Consider the following 14,446-nt stretch of genomic DNA (forward strand, 5'->3'; position numbering starts at 1 on the left):
GGACTGTGGTGGATCATTTAGAATTGCTCATTAAATATCAGAACTTACAAGGGCTAGCTGGCCTAATAACCGGCCAGGAGGAATATTAGAAATACTCATATGTTGGATTTATATTGTGTGGTCTCATTGTATCTTCATGAGTCAATTTGTGGGGTCATCATTGGGTTACTGGGTGCAAGGTTGCAAATACTATACACAATTGCCTTGAAGTATGGCTGCTCGTGCCAAGCTACAGAGGGGGGGAGAGCGGGGGCTCTGAGAAGGTGTCCCTCCTTTCCCCCCCGACTTGGAATCAAGGGTCCCTATTTGGCCTAAGGTACCTACCTCAGCCAAATAACAACCCCCCCAGGTCTAACAGTAACGAATGCAGATAGTTTCACTCTGAAATATTCAGACCAAGTTTACAATTAATTGAAACTATATAATTACCAAAGTTCTTCCAACTCTAACCCCATCCTACACACGCTCAAAAAAGAACTGGGCATTTTGAAAATATTTTATTCGCCTTTTACACAAACTTAGTTTAAGCAATCTTCAAGAGTTCATCCACTAGTGTGCCAATACCATCAAAAATCTCATGCAGGGGGGCCTTGCACATAAAGGCACATGTCGTTACTATCCGGTTTGCTTCATCCACATGGCATTCATGAACATCTTTACTAATGTGTTTGGCTCCAATTTCTTCTATTGCTAAAGCAGTCGCAGCATCAGGAAACCTGAAAAAACAAAATAAATTTAGGAGTAAGAAATGCCTCAGTCATTGCACGTCCATGCAATTGTAAATAAGGTAAATATAGCATTTCTAAAGGAAGCAATTTTAAGTTCAAATGTTCATTTTATTTGGCAGATGAGGAAGTAGTATTTATAAAGATTAGACTGAGTTTGAAATGTGGGCAGATGATAAAAGAATTTCCAGCTCAAATGGTCAATTGCTTCAATTTAGCACACATCCAAATTGTTCTGGGGTACGAAACAGGGATGCTCTCATTTGTGCTGTTGAGCCACCAGATCTGGATAGGTGGCTGAGAGGAGAGGAGAATTATGGAACAAAAAAACAAAACAAAAAAAAACGCATCTGATAACTTTAGAGGGGAACATAAATTCGCAACACTGGCAGGGGCAATGGGTGGTGCATGCCGCAGTGGCCCAACGAGTGCCCTGGCACTTTTTACACAAATGAAGCATGGCTATGGAGGAATGGGTATGAAAACTCCCATATTAGGGAGTGGTATCGAGAACCCATAAGCTGGAGGACATGCAGTCTGTCAAAATATTCACCTTTAAACCATCTGTCTGTAGGAGGTAAGCAGAGCCCCGATGAAACTGCTAGAAGCAACCCAATTTGAAAAATCAAACAGAGCTCTAGACGGTCTGTTTCGTCTATTGTGGAGACAATTCTCCTTAGCATTAAAATGGCACAAACTACTAGCATTTGTGTATATAACAATTTGGGGCTTAAGGTAGGGCCCCTTATCTATCCCGGGAAGACCAAGCCTCTAGAGGTTCCTCAATCCTAGTTTGGGGGAAGGGGTTATGAAGATGTCCTTTTCTCCATAGGTCACCTGGTCAGGGAAATCCAAGAAGGTGCTTCAAGCCACTTGGGAGAAGGAGTGCGACAGAACATAACATAAATGGTCAAGGAAGCCCAATATGGCAGATGTTCCCAAAACTCAAACATACTTCAAATTTTAGGCCACATTCCACATTCACTTGTAGCGAGAGGAATTATGTGACCACATCACAGGACACCACAAAGTAACATCCAAGAACCCAAATATTAAAACATTCTAGAAAAGAAAAAGGCTGTTAATTAGCATCAACAATAATTCAACATGCAAGGGATTTCTAAAGGTTATAAACTGGGGCAGTTGGGCATGGTAGTAAGCAACCTGGTGTAAAAAGCACAAGAAATCTTTGGAAAGAAGGCTAAAACCAAATGCAAAGTGGGGATACAAATAACTAAACACCACAATAACTTGCCTTTGGCAATACGTACAAGAGAAACAAATCATGTTGGAAGATATGCTGCAAGGTGACAGTTTATTGCAAGGCTCTACCAACTCCAGGGTGTTGGTATAGTTGAGACAAGACAGACTCATTTGGCAAAACATTAACTGCTTGAACGCCTATAGGTTGGAATGAGTGCATGCATTCTAGGACATAAATTAACATTTATCAACTAGAAAGGTTGATACTGTTCAACTTAAAATGGAGAGGAGAATGTCAAATTGGCCAGGAACACCAATTACTCCATCCAAAAACATGCACATTCTCGTGCAGTACTGAGTTCTGGAAGTGGTCATCTTACTTGCCAATACTACTAGGGTGAAAGCAGTAGAGATGCACCGTAGCAAGAGGGTGAACAGTTGCACAAGTTAAGTGACAAAATACAAATCTATTTTATGCAGACAGAATAAAGCAATTAGTTCAATTTGAGATATGTCTTGCTGCATTCCTAGCATATTCCAAACGAATTAACAAAGCAACACTCATTGTTGCAATAGGAAAAACGTAAAAATAGAACCAAAGGCTACATAAACCATCTAAATAGCATACGGTTAAGCAACGAATTTGTGCAAAATACTAATTTTAAATGCACAATGATAACTGCATTAAACCATGAAACAAGGAACAAAAAAAGACCCTACTTTGTAAACCATAAGATCTTGAACACGTAGTTCCAACTCTGCTTTCCTACATGAGCTACTTAAAGTAAATTCTAATATTTGTTACATTACAAAGCACTTTTATTCAAAATTATCTTACCGTCCATCAACATTCTCATTCTTGCCAATTGTCACTTCACAGCCTGGGAAGATCTTAGCTGCCAATACTGGAGAAATGCAGCACAGTCCAATGGGCTTCTTCGCTTTGTGGAAAGCTTCAAGTGTTGACTTCACTTGCTCATTAACTGTGCATGCATTGCCCTCCACTGCCCAGGAGGACAGATTCTTTGCCACACCAAAGCCACCTGAAATTAAAACGGGTGAAGCCAATCTTAAAACGTGGTGAAAAAGATCAGAGCAAGGTGAGCAACACTACAGTTTTAAGGCAACTTTATGCAAGAGAGACCCAATGTAGTTTTCCTGTACCTGAATTTAGAATTAGATAGCTCATTACACATCACACCTTCATTATAACTGCTGCAACATAACCACAAGTGTCCCCTCAAGCCAGCCATTCTTTCATTAGGCTCTCGTGCAGTAGTTTTATTGCATTTTGCACCCCAAGCAATACACGTTAGAAGGCATGCAGACACTAGTGGTTTCAAAGCAAAACAACTGCATTCCCCAGGACAAAACTTGTTCACTTTGCCAATGGATTCTAGCTAGCCTGGATGATGAGGGGTGTTGCCCCGAAACCAGTCCCAGGATGCTAGTCTCAGGTCATGGAAGACCTGGCTTGGTAGTTCGGGCTGGACTGTTTCCATTAGGCACAGGGTCAAGATGGATTTACATATAGCTGGGTCTGAACTGAGGTGGCGAAGTGAGCTAAAGAAAGATGATTGATTCGACCCTAGACCCTATCATCGCCTTGCGTTTGCTGAAGCATTTTCTCAGCCATACATTTTGGATTTGTAATTAACTTAAGTTTACCCATTCACGGAAGAATGGTGAATGCAAAATTACTTTGACAAAGTAGTACAACTGGTTAGGTTATATTCAGTTAGGCACATGTAGCGAAGCAACTTATTTCTTACATTGACCACACAAACATTTCCAGCTGTGACCTTTTGCACACACGACCATGTTGGATTAGTTTCTCTGAAACTAAACTTTTCACAACATCACAACACTCTGCTCCTCAAGTGCAAAGTAATTTTGCGATCATGATCATCATCATCATCCACAGGGACAGGAATAGCTACATAGCCATAACTTCACTAATCTATGTGTACTTCAAGTCAGCTGTCTATTATAAAAGATTAGCATCCCGATAGATTAGTAGGAGGTACGTCCGCTGACAGGTGATACTTGCAGGCTGAGAATTCACCATGTAGCGGTCTGACATCTAGTGAGATTTGTCCAGTCGGACCAAGGGTAGGTCCTTCACTCTATCCCATTAGTTAACTGGGTTGGATCGTCCCCTGTGTGGGTGTATTCTGGGCTCTACACCTACACTCTAGGTACACTTGGGTTTGCATAGTGTCAGTACACCAATTACTGCCTTGTTTATATGCCTGCATTTATACATAGTTTAGCACCATGGTAGAACTTGTCTACTATTTACACTTGGTGTTTGTAATCACATTTATCTGCTTCTGTGTACAAAGCATTGTAGCACACGAATTGAAATTACATTGGTTCAAGAAATATTGAAAATATCCCACTGTGCATTCTCTGTATATTTGAAAGTAAGCATGAGTGACTGAGCAAAAGTTTCTGAACTGTTTCTACAAACAAAGGGGTCAGAGTTGTCCTGTTCAGTGGTTGCCAGAAACTATTTGCTCCCTAGTAGGTTATGGGAGCTTACGGTTGTACTGGGAGCTAGCTGATCTATAGGCCAACATATCCTGTGGGGATTATGTTAAAAGATTTCTAAAGCACACTTACACCGAGCCGTTTCTTGGTGCTGCGGACAGGACGACTGCGGTCAAGGAAGGCAGTGAGGTGTTTTACTCTTATGCTTGTGAGAAGAGGAGAGTTTTAAGAAGAGTTCTGAATTGGGCATAGCAAGGCGCAGATCTCAAGTTGCTGGGCAGGGAGTTCTAGAAACGAGGGGCTAAGAAGGAAAATCTAAGGCCACCTTGTTTTTTCTGTTTGCAAATGGGAATTGTGAGAAGGTGATGATGGGAGGAATGGAGTTCCCGAATAGGGGTGTAACATTGAATTTGAGGAGATAAAGGCAGGGCCTTGGCTGGCAAGGGCCTTGAAGGTGGTACAGCCCAACTTGTATGCACAGTGTTTTGGCACCGGAAGCCAATGGAGGCTCTTCGTTAGATGAGTAACGTGATGGTGTTTAGGTTGGCGATAAATGAGTCTAGCTGCCTGATTTTGGACAAGCTGTAGGCGATGGAGCGGATATGCTGGAATGCCAACATAAAGAGCATTCGCGTAATCCAGGCGGGATATAACTAGTGCCAGGATAACGAGTGTAAAGGCCTCGGTAGTCAGAAACCTACAACATTTTGGGATTCTGCGGAGATGGAAGCAGGAAGAGACAACCGCATTAATTTGAGGCTTCAGGGACAGATCGTTGCAGATAATAACTCCAAGACTTTTAACGGAGTTTAGTGGATGGGGGGGGGGGGGGGGGCAAAGAAAGGCCAGAAACCGGGGTTCCAAGGGTTTAAGGATCCCCCTGTTAAAACAAGCTCAGTTTTATCGGGGTTGAGCTTAAGTTGGCTGGAGTACATCCATTGGCTAATAGATGTCAGCGGATTGATATCAACTGAAGATAGTCTGCATAGATGAAAATTTTAACTGGGCTGTTCCGTACCACCAAGGGTTGCATATACAAGTTAAAAGGGGGCGATAGAGCAGAGCCCTGAGGGACTCCGCAGGTCAACTTTGTATTGCCTGCCGTGAAGTTATCCAGTCGAGCTGCCTGGGAGCGTCCATGGAGAAAGGAGGTGATCCAATTGAGAGCTAGGCCCTGGATGCCCGCTTTGCCGACACGGTTGACCAAAAGTGCATGGTCGACCGTGTCGAAAGCTGCCGACAGATCTAAAAGTACCAAGGCCTGGGTGATGTTATCAGCTCTTCGCCCAAGTTGATCCATGATAGATAAAATGACAGATTCCGTGGAATGGGCAGACCTAAAACCCGCTTGCCAGGGATCTAAGAATTGGGAGTGCTCAATAAATGAGCTGAGGCAGTTGGCGACGTGAGCCTCCAATATCTTACTAAGATAAGGGAGCAAGGAGATAGGGCCGAAGTTGCTCAACACCAGGGGATTGTCATTCGGTTTCTTTAATATTGGGCCAACTACGGCATGTTTGAAGTTAACTGAAACCTTGCATGTTAGGAGGGAGTTATTAAGGAGTGATAGTGGCGGATCAGGGCAGGAAAGGAAGGCCTCTTTCAGAACGGGAGTAGGGCAGCAATCATTAGGAGAGCCTGAGCCCACCTTGTTCAGTAGGGTCAGAATTCATCTCAAGAGATCAAGGGAATTTGATAAAGTATGAGAAGTTTGTACAGATTGTAAGGGGGGAGATGGAGGAGAAATGGGAGTGGGGATGTGGTCCTTAATATGGGTTATCTTCTCAATTAAAAAAAAAAAAAAAAAAAAGAAAAAAAGAAAAAAAGAATTCAGGGAATCACATAGGGCTTGTGAGGGGACAGGTTTGGCAATTACCCTGTCGGGCTGAACCAGCTCGTTAACAATTGAAAAGATATCCTTGGCTTTGGCGGATGAGTTCAGAATTTTCTGAGAGAAGTAGGCAGATTTGGTCTGGAGGATAGCCTCCTTGTAGTTTAACAGGACGACATAGGCGGTTTTATCCTCAGGAGCATAAGCCTGCCTAAGAGCCAGTTTTTCTTTTTTAAGTCGTCGGAGAACCAACGTTTGGCTTAAGTGAGATTCTCTTCACAGGGGCTACTTTATCGCTGGCTACTTCTAGCCAATGTCAAGGTGAGAGGCCTGGAGGGAAGGGGAAATTGGGGTCGTTTCGTTACGGGAGGACACGGTTAGGAGCGCGTGGAAATCATCCATGTTGGCTCGTTTCCAGTTTTTGACCCAGAAGTTGCCAGTTGAAGGGAGCAGGATAGAAGGAGTATAGACCATGGTAAAAGAAATGAAATAATGATCAGACCAGGTGCAGGGGGAGACCAATGGGGAAGTAATATCTAAGGGTGTGTCTGGGATCAGTCTCGCACCAAGCCCTTAGTTTGTCTAAATGCGCAGATCCTATGGATTGGTAGGAACTACAGTTACAGCAGAAAGGGAAATTTTTTGACCATTAGGCTTTACTACATACAGCTATGAAGACTATATAAAAAATAAAAAAAATAAAAAAATTAAAAAAAAAGTACAGTACTGGTGTGAAGATCAAATGGGAAGTTAGTGCAAAAAAGTGAACTAGTTGAAACATTCTTCTCCAAAGTAAAACCTTGAATAGTGTTCTCAACTAGAAAATTAAAAAACCTGGCTAGTCTTCCTACCTTTAAAAAAGTGGTAGAATGCAAAGCATACCTGAATTTTCCATAACGGAAAAAGATTAACCCGCTCGTTGCGCCAGTCGGCCAAAGGCCGCCGCAAGCACTACCTCAGTAGAGCTGTGCACATCTGTTGGCCAACGAGGCCTGCCCACTCAATGGAACGCCCCACACCGCGGCAGAATTGCCGCTGTGGTAAAAGGGTTAAACCCAAGCATTAGTCAGTGAATGTAATACCAGTAATTTCATAAAGCCAAGATACAATAGCGGTTTGGGTTCAGAAAAATACAAAGCTAATGTTTACAGTGCACAGACTTACCAGGGAAAACGACAGACTTACCAGGGAAAACGACAGCATCAAAGTCATCAATTTTAATGTCTGCTAAATCTTTAATATCACCACGTGCTAGTCTGGCACTTTCAACAAGGACGTTTCTCTTCTCTTCTGTAGGACTTCCTTTCAAATGATCGACTACATGCATCTGGTCAATGTTTGGTGCAAATATTTTTACCTAAAATTAAAAAAAAGAATAAAAGCCACATGTGCTTGTTAGCTTTTAAACACAAACTTCTCTCCAATTTACTAATAAAAGGTCTGAAGCAGGCTATTTGAATCTCAGATTAGGTATAAGTAGCTGGCTGTGTAAATGCTGTACCAAAATAAGGTATAGTGTGCACAAAGTACAGTGGATCCTCAGAGGTATAGCAGAGGCTAAATTAGATAATCAGCAACAGCTGGTTGTGGTAAAGCAGTTAGGCTTATCAGGAGGGTGTTTTAAGTATTCACACATTCAAGACTGACGGCACACACTCAAACAGAATCCAGACAAATTAGGTAAGTATAACAAAAAGGTATATTTATATTTTATTTCTCGATCCAAGCAAGACGTGGCACAGGTAAATGAAATGGGTTTTAGAATGCAAAACTTTACAAGGAAATATAGTTGAGGATGAATTTGCAATTGTTGCAGGTTAGTATTTGCTTTTAACAGTATAGCACGCATAGAAATCACTTTTGAATTACATAGACTACTCAAAGTGATATGCCTAGATATACTGTAGATCCTACAATACAAAAAAGGTAGGAAACACTTCAGTTACTTTTCTTTCATACAGAACCAGTGCAGACATTTGTAGGAAGAAAAAGAAAGAAAAACATGATATTGGTTCCTATGGGGAAAAGAGGGTTATTGGTTTGCAGTTCAGTAAACTACCTGCAAGAATAGTTTTAGGGGTTTGAACTAAGGTTCCCCCAAGGTTCAGTTAGGCACTCAAATTGCACCACCAGTGGCCCTGAGGCAGCTGGGTGCAAAGTGCAGGGGCTGAATGCTAGCCAATGGGGCGTTTTGGCCAGCGGCTGCTTATGAGCCAGCCACGAGAGTGTGGGAGCAGAGCTCCTGGGATTAAGATCAGCACTGCAGGGGCCAATGATCAGCACATGAGCTGCACCACAAAAAGCATGGAGGCGACCGGATACAGAGTGCCACGAAAGCGTTGGAAGTCTTATGCCTAGCAATGAAAATCTCTGGTTTGGAAAAGATGCTGGAGGTTCTGTCAAGGAAGCTTCCTGAAGGAGACTACCTGCAGGAGAGGCAAGTTAGGTTCCTGGGGGGTGGGGGATGGGGGGGATGCTTGGAGACCATTGGTTGGGCCACCCAAGGCCAAAGCGTGTCGGGTGCAGGGGTGACTTGGTGTTGGATCTTACCTGCTCCAGACATGGTGGAGGTGTGGGGAGACCCTTCAGTTTTGAGGCTGTGTGTCTGCTTGACGCATTCAAGGATCACAAGATCTCAGGTCAGATCACTGGAAGACCTCCTGGTATTGGGACACAAACTCCGGATGTGGGCGTCGGGTGCAGAGTGGTGAAAAGCTGCCTGGATCCAGGTTCTGTGCTTGAAGGCTTGTTGAACAAAATCAGGTGCTCACGGGCGACCATCAGACTAATGCAGAGAAGGTCCTCGGAGTTATGGGGGGGGATGCTGGCTACGTGGGAGTTTCTGATGTAGGCAGGTCTGAGTCAGGACAGGCCAGTAGGGCTGGGGCCAAATCAGTGGTGTCTTGCTTTGTGGGTCAGCACAGCTATTTGGTCCTTTCTTCCTCGAATCTGAGGCGGCAAGGTTCAGGGTCACCTCTCAATGCTACATTTAGGGCTGTTAAAGGAGTGTGCAAGTTGAGACCAATGGGTCCCTTCCTTGGGGAAAGTATATCCACTATTATGCCACCCTCCAGTGGACAGGGGGGGGCACAAGCCTCTTCCTAACTGGCTGCCCCCCTCCACTTTAAGATAGAAGGGACCAATGTGCACTTACCTTGCCTCCCGCACCTGAGGGGTGTGGTTAGCAAAGGTGGGCACACCTCTCCTAACTTTGTTTTCCTGCTGATGCTCCCACCCAAAGTGGGGACCAGGACCGCTGGGAGCCAGTTGTTGGGGCAGCAAACGGCAGACCTTTGAAGCTTCCCCTTTGTGGACCCAGACCATCCTGGGGGAGGAGGCATAACACCTGTCCAAGATGGGCTTGGTTGCTGGACACAGAGCAGAGGCCCTCAACCAAGGGGTCCAGAACCCCATCTGGTAGTGCCAAGTAACAGGCAGCCAGTCAGGAACCACATCAGGGCTGGTCTTTAAGGGGGCATCTCTAAGATGCCTTCTGCATGCATTTTACATTAAATCCCACACTAGCATTAGTGTAGGTTGAATGTGCTGAGCAATTTCTACCAAACTTCCCAGGTTTCAGTAAAGCCATTATGGAGCTGCGGCGTTCGTAATGACCCAACTCCCAGACCATGCACTCATTATGGCTTTATTACACTTACAATGTTTAAGAATTTACATGGACACTGTAGGAGTAAAACCACAATGGAGTACGGGGTTAGAGATACTGTCCACTGAAGTGTCACTTTCAAGTTTGTTCCGAGAGTCTAGCTCAATTTGGAAGAAGAGCATTGGGTAGATTGTCAGCATGGTGTGAATAATAGGCCAGGTACCATGGACAGGTTAGAGCCCCACTTTGGCAGTCCCTAGAGGCAGTTGTGCCGTATTTCAGTGTCAGCATCGCGGTCTCCATGCAAATGGGACTGTTTGTTGTCGCAAGAGACCAAAAGCTTGAATTAAGAGCCACGATTTGCTCTTTTATTTCCCCAGATTCATAGATCAGGAGGCTAGCAGACTAGCCCTTGGAGTCACTCTGGGGTCCTGGGCTCAAGATGAAGTTTCAGTTCCAGAATTGTACTGAAAAGTTGGTGCCCGAAATCCTTTTTTCATACCCTAGTACTGAAAGATGGGAGAAGCTGCTAGACAATGGCTTTCGAGTGCATGGAATTTTCTGCCTCCCCTGTCCGGCTCCAAGCTGGCTGAAGTGACTATGCAGGGTTGTACTTGTTAGGCCCTTCGAGTTAAGGGAGAGCACAGGCTATTCAGGTGTAAGTGGGCCTGTACTCAGCTCTGCCCCCTATCCTGCCAGCAAATGGGGATTTTAGAGATACTGAATCCTAGGTTGTGCAACTTTGAGAAATTGACGAAGACTGTCAGCTACACCCAGTCATGTGACCGAAGTAGGGCTACAAGCACAAACGGGCCAAGGACAGGAAGATGGCAACTTTCTCAATGTACCATTAGAAAAAAATTGCGTAACCTAATAAACCCTTGGGGCTTGGGTGATTGAACTAGTAAAATGTAATGGTGCCCACAAGGGATTTTTTTCCTAAGCAAAACTCAATAGTGCAAAACAAAATTAGGAGAGCCCTTATTATTGGCCTCAAATACATTACTAAATTAATTAGAGCAATTCTAAATTAACTTGTCAGAAGCTCAACCTTTCATTTACCAAACACAAGAGGGTCAGGGGAAATTGTAGGACCTCGACATGCATCAGTTCCCCAAAGCTACTAAATACACCACACAAAGATAAAGTCTCTCAAAGCTGGAGATCAACATGCTACAACTCAAGCAAAAACCCTGCAACTCAAGGAAATTATGTATTTAGTACTGAAGACCTCATCCACCATTGAACATTAATTCAATTGGTGTGGGGTACAGCTTCCTGCTCAATCCTAAAGGCGGTAACTGAAGGAGCTCCTTCTGGTCAGGGCCGGACTGGCAACTTAAACTAGCCCTGGCAAACTGCTCAGCCAGCCCCCCTGGTGGGGATGGATGGGGGTGTGGCTGAGCTGTTAGACAGGGTTGGTTTTGGCTGATTAGGTTACAGCGGGGTGAAGTTGCCAGCCCCCCTCTACCAAAAACAGACCTCTAGGGCCCCAAAATCGGCCCACCAGGGAAACGCCTGGTGCCACGCAATGGCCAGTCTGGCCCTGCTTATGATGGACCAATAACTTTATAAGTAGCCCCCAAGCGACAGATTTAAAACTCAATGGGGAGTGAGACCTTCGAATAAAAAAAATAAAAATAAAAAAAATCAGTCTAAACCTTTTAAGGTTACATTCAACCCCTGAAATCTTCTATTAAAGCATCCAGCAACCATGCTGAACAGTCTTATTTGAGAGCAATTCTCTATTCAGAATTGCTTTAAGCTGCCAGACGATCAGTTAATGAGGATTGAATAGGTTTACTTGATTAACTGCATGTACAGTTTCATGGTCACTTAGGTTGCAGTATGTTCACAGCCCTAATTCCAGTGGCCATGTCCTTAGTGATGGAGATGAGATTGTGCAGCCGTGGCATTTTCGCGTAGTAGATGTGCTGCATCATCATCAAGTTCTAGCAACAACAACAAAAACCTGAAGTGTTTCTAGCTTAAAGAGTTTAAATGTTACTGAAAACAGTGTTGCTGCAGAGAAGGCACTTTCCAAGCTTGTTGACCTTTCCGTTGCTTATTGCTATATGTGTATTATACTAGCACTAATGGGATGCAACCAATGCCCAGGTGTTAGCGAGTGTAAAATTGACAAAATAATGCATCACCATCATTAAATGTGCTGTATAATTTGCCCTTTCTAGTCGCATAGTTTAGTCGACTACCACGTGATGCCAGTGGGCCTGACTTTGGTCTACCAGATTGCAAGACATCTCCCCCTATTTAACTGAGAAACTCTGGGGACACTCCTTTCCTTCTACTAGCCATGGTATAATTCATCATATGCATCCAGTGCAAAAGCATAGCCATGGATCTGGTAGGATGACGAGCCATAGGGCCATTCCACCCCGAAAGCACCTGACTCCATCTGGTAGGATGAGAACACTTCCTTTGTGGTAAGAGCACCCTGTTTAGGTCATTCAGTTCCCCCGCTTTTTTTGTTTTAATGTGTCCAGTGCAAGGCTTAACAAGGGTGCATGAACCTACACATAAAGTGGTGCAGCACATGGGCATGTCAGTTTGTTTTAGACAGGAATTTGCAAAGAGGAGCGTCACTCGGCTCACGCAATTCAGAATGACTATTTCAAACCAAAGTAACCAGACCTCAAAGGGAAATAGGCCATATCCCATGCACGGTTTGGTACATCTAATTATTTCCGACGGCGTGGTCAAGATAATTCTAATTTCTCCCCATGACCACTTTAAGGCACTAGTTAGTTTATTTAAGTATGCCGCTACGAAGCAGCGCAGGATGAAAACACGCTTGTCAACCAACTAGCACTTAAATCTTCCCCCCCCCCCCCCCACTCCCCCTAATGAAGTAATCCTAGGTCTTAATGAAACCCCATGAATACACAGCGCCGTCGCAGAAAGTAAAGACCGTACACATATTGAAAATAAAAGTCTAAGCGCTCGCTATAGTAAAGTGAATGTTTGCTACTTTCCCGTTAAATATGCTCAGGGGAGCGTGTACCCTCCGTTCAGATTAAAGAAAAAGAGGAACTCACTACATCACATTGAATAGCAAGTCTCCGAGTTCACAACGATGTGAAAGCAATTACTATTTACACCCAGTGACGGTTTGCATCAATAACAGTGGAAACAAAGTGGCAAACACACACTGTGGAAGGAAACATTACAAAGTAGCGCGTGAGGAACACCAAAGGTTTCCGGAGCGCACACAATGTACTTGAGAAATGATCGAGGCAGGTGCATGGGCTACATCATTACACCCTGTACTCCAAACACACGTCAATCAGAGGAGTGAATACTTTACACCCTCCGAGTAAAAGTAACCTTCCGCGGACAAGGTCATTTGGGTGTTACCTCTGCCTCCTTGCGGCTGAGGTGCACGAGCACGGCCGACGTCTCATGTATTTCGCTGCCGTCGAACACGCCGCAGCCGGCCAGCACCACAGCCACGCGCTTCTTCGCTGCCATTCTGCCTGCGCGAGAAAATAAAAGTAAACGAGATAGACGTAGTGCAGGGCGTGGTTAAATACAAGATTGTATGTAGAGCTAGAAGACATACTATACTGCCATCACCCCTCGTGAAACTCGCCACGAGCTCCATTGACTGAGAATGAGGCACCTGCTTTGTTGGCCAAAATTTGGGATTACGTTACCGCTGCATTGCAGCCCTGTCTGATCTTGCAGCTCACAGTGTGCAACAATTTTGCCGCGTAGGACATGCACGTTCGTTTCTTTACAAAGAGCTGCCTATTAGGGGCTACATTTGTTTTCTATCCTGTCGTGCTTGAATAAGTATATCATTTCATTATTGTAAAGTATCTTTCTTACAAATGATGGCACTGGACTTTATTATTCATTAATTAAACTTTATTAGTAATTGTGGTTAACAGAGGAGCGCCGGCCGGCGCTTCCGATCTCTCTGGCCCTTCGCGCGCTCTGCCTAACTGCGCGCGCAGCTTCTGTCCTTCCTCCCGTCGCACGTCACGCCTACGTGACGTGCAACAACTAGACTGCGGATGCTACATATCTCCCCCTTTTCATCAAACAAGAAAGAGTCACTCACAGTTCATTGTCCAATTCAAAATCTCGGTATCTGGAAGGTCTTACCACCTGCCTTCCACTCCTTGTGACCCTGACGGGGTTCTCCATTGACTCTTGACTCTGAGTCTCAGGGTTTACTGTCCCTTCGTTCTCAACTCCTCCTTCTTGCGTGCTTCTCTCCTGCCTGTCCCAGTCCATTCCTTGACTTCCACTTTCTCCTTCTTCTTCACTTTCCGTTCCAACTCTCACTTCAACTTGCTGTTCCTCAGCTGCTTGATTCCTCTCCACTTCCGAACCTTCCTTGTCTTCCCAATCGACGTTCTGTGGCTCCCAGCCCAATACTTTATTACACCTGGCCATGCGGTCTTGGGACCACACGTTGCCGTCGCTTAGTAAGGCGGCCCGATCATACACTTCTACCACTTGCAACGGCTTGCTGTATTTGCTGTCTCCCTTCTTCTGCAGGGTGGCCAATCTTACTCTTACCCACTCTCCTTGCTCCAAGCCTGTGCCTTGGACATTCCT

At 44.6% G+C, this 14,446-nt stretch overlaps 1 protein-coding gene across 1 annotated transcript; it reads right to left on the reverse strand.

The window, feature by feature from the left end:
* Nucleotides 1-482: 482 nt before the first annotated feature.
* Nucleotides 483-13,387, reverse strand: LOC144771727 (glutamine amidotransferase-like class 1 domain-containing protein 3, mitochondrial). Its single transcript, XM_078656045.1, has 4 exons — nt 13,235-13,387; nt 7,438-7,609; nt 2,767-2,971; nt 483-716 (listed from the first exon to the last, which is right to left on the reverse strand). The coding sequence occupies exons 1-4, from the start codon at nt 13,346-13,348 to the stop codon at nt 524-526; spliced, it is 684 nt and encodes a 227-aa protein (XP_078512171.1). The 5' UTR covers nt 13,349-13,387; the 3' UTR covers nt 483-523.
* Nucleotides 13,388-14,446: the final 1,059 nt, after the last annotated feature.

The sequence above is a fragment of the Lissotriton helveticus genome, chromosome 8 (assembly GCF_964261635.1).
Source record: "Lissotriton helveticus chromosome 8, aLisHel1.1, whole genome shotgun sequence".
NCBI classification, from domain to species: domain Eukaryota; kingdom Metazoa; phylum Chordata; class Amphibia; order Caudata; family Salamandridae; genus Lissotriton; species Lissotriton helveticus.

Bases quoted from the DNA above. Each gene is read 5' to 3' on its own strand.
- LOC144771727 (XM_078656045.1), bottom strand. From the start codon at position 13,348: ATGGCAGCGAAGAAGCGCGTGGCTGTGGTGCTGGCCGGCTGCGGCGTG. The intron at 2,972-7,437 runs GTAAGTCTGTCG...TTTTAATTTCAG, and splicing joins TGATGCTGTCGTTTTCCCTG to GTGGCTTTGGTGTGGCAAAG. The intron at 717-2,766 runs GTAAGATAATTT...TTGTTTTTTCAG, and splicing joins AATGAGAATGTTGATGGACG to GTTTCCTGATGCTGCGACTG.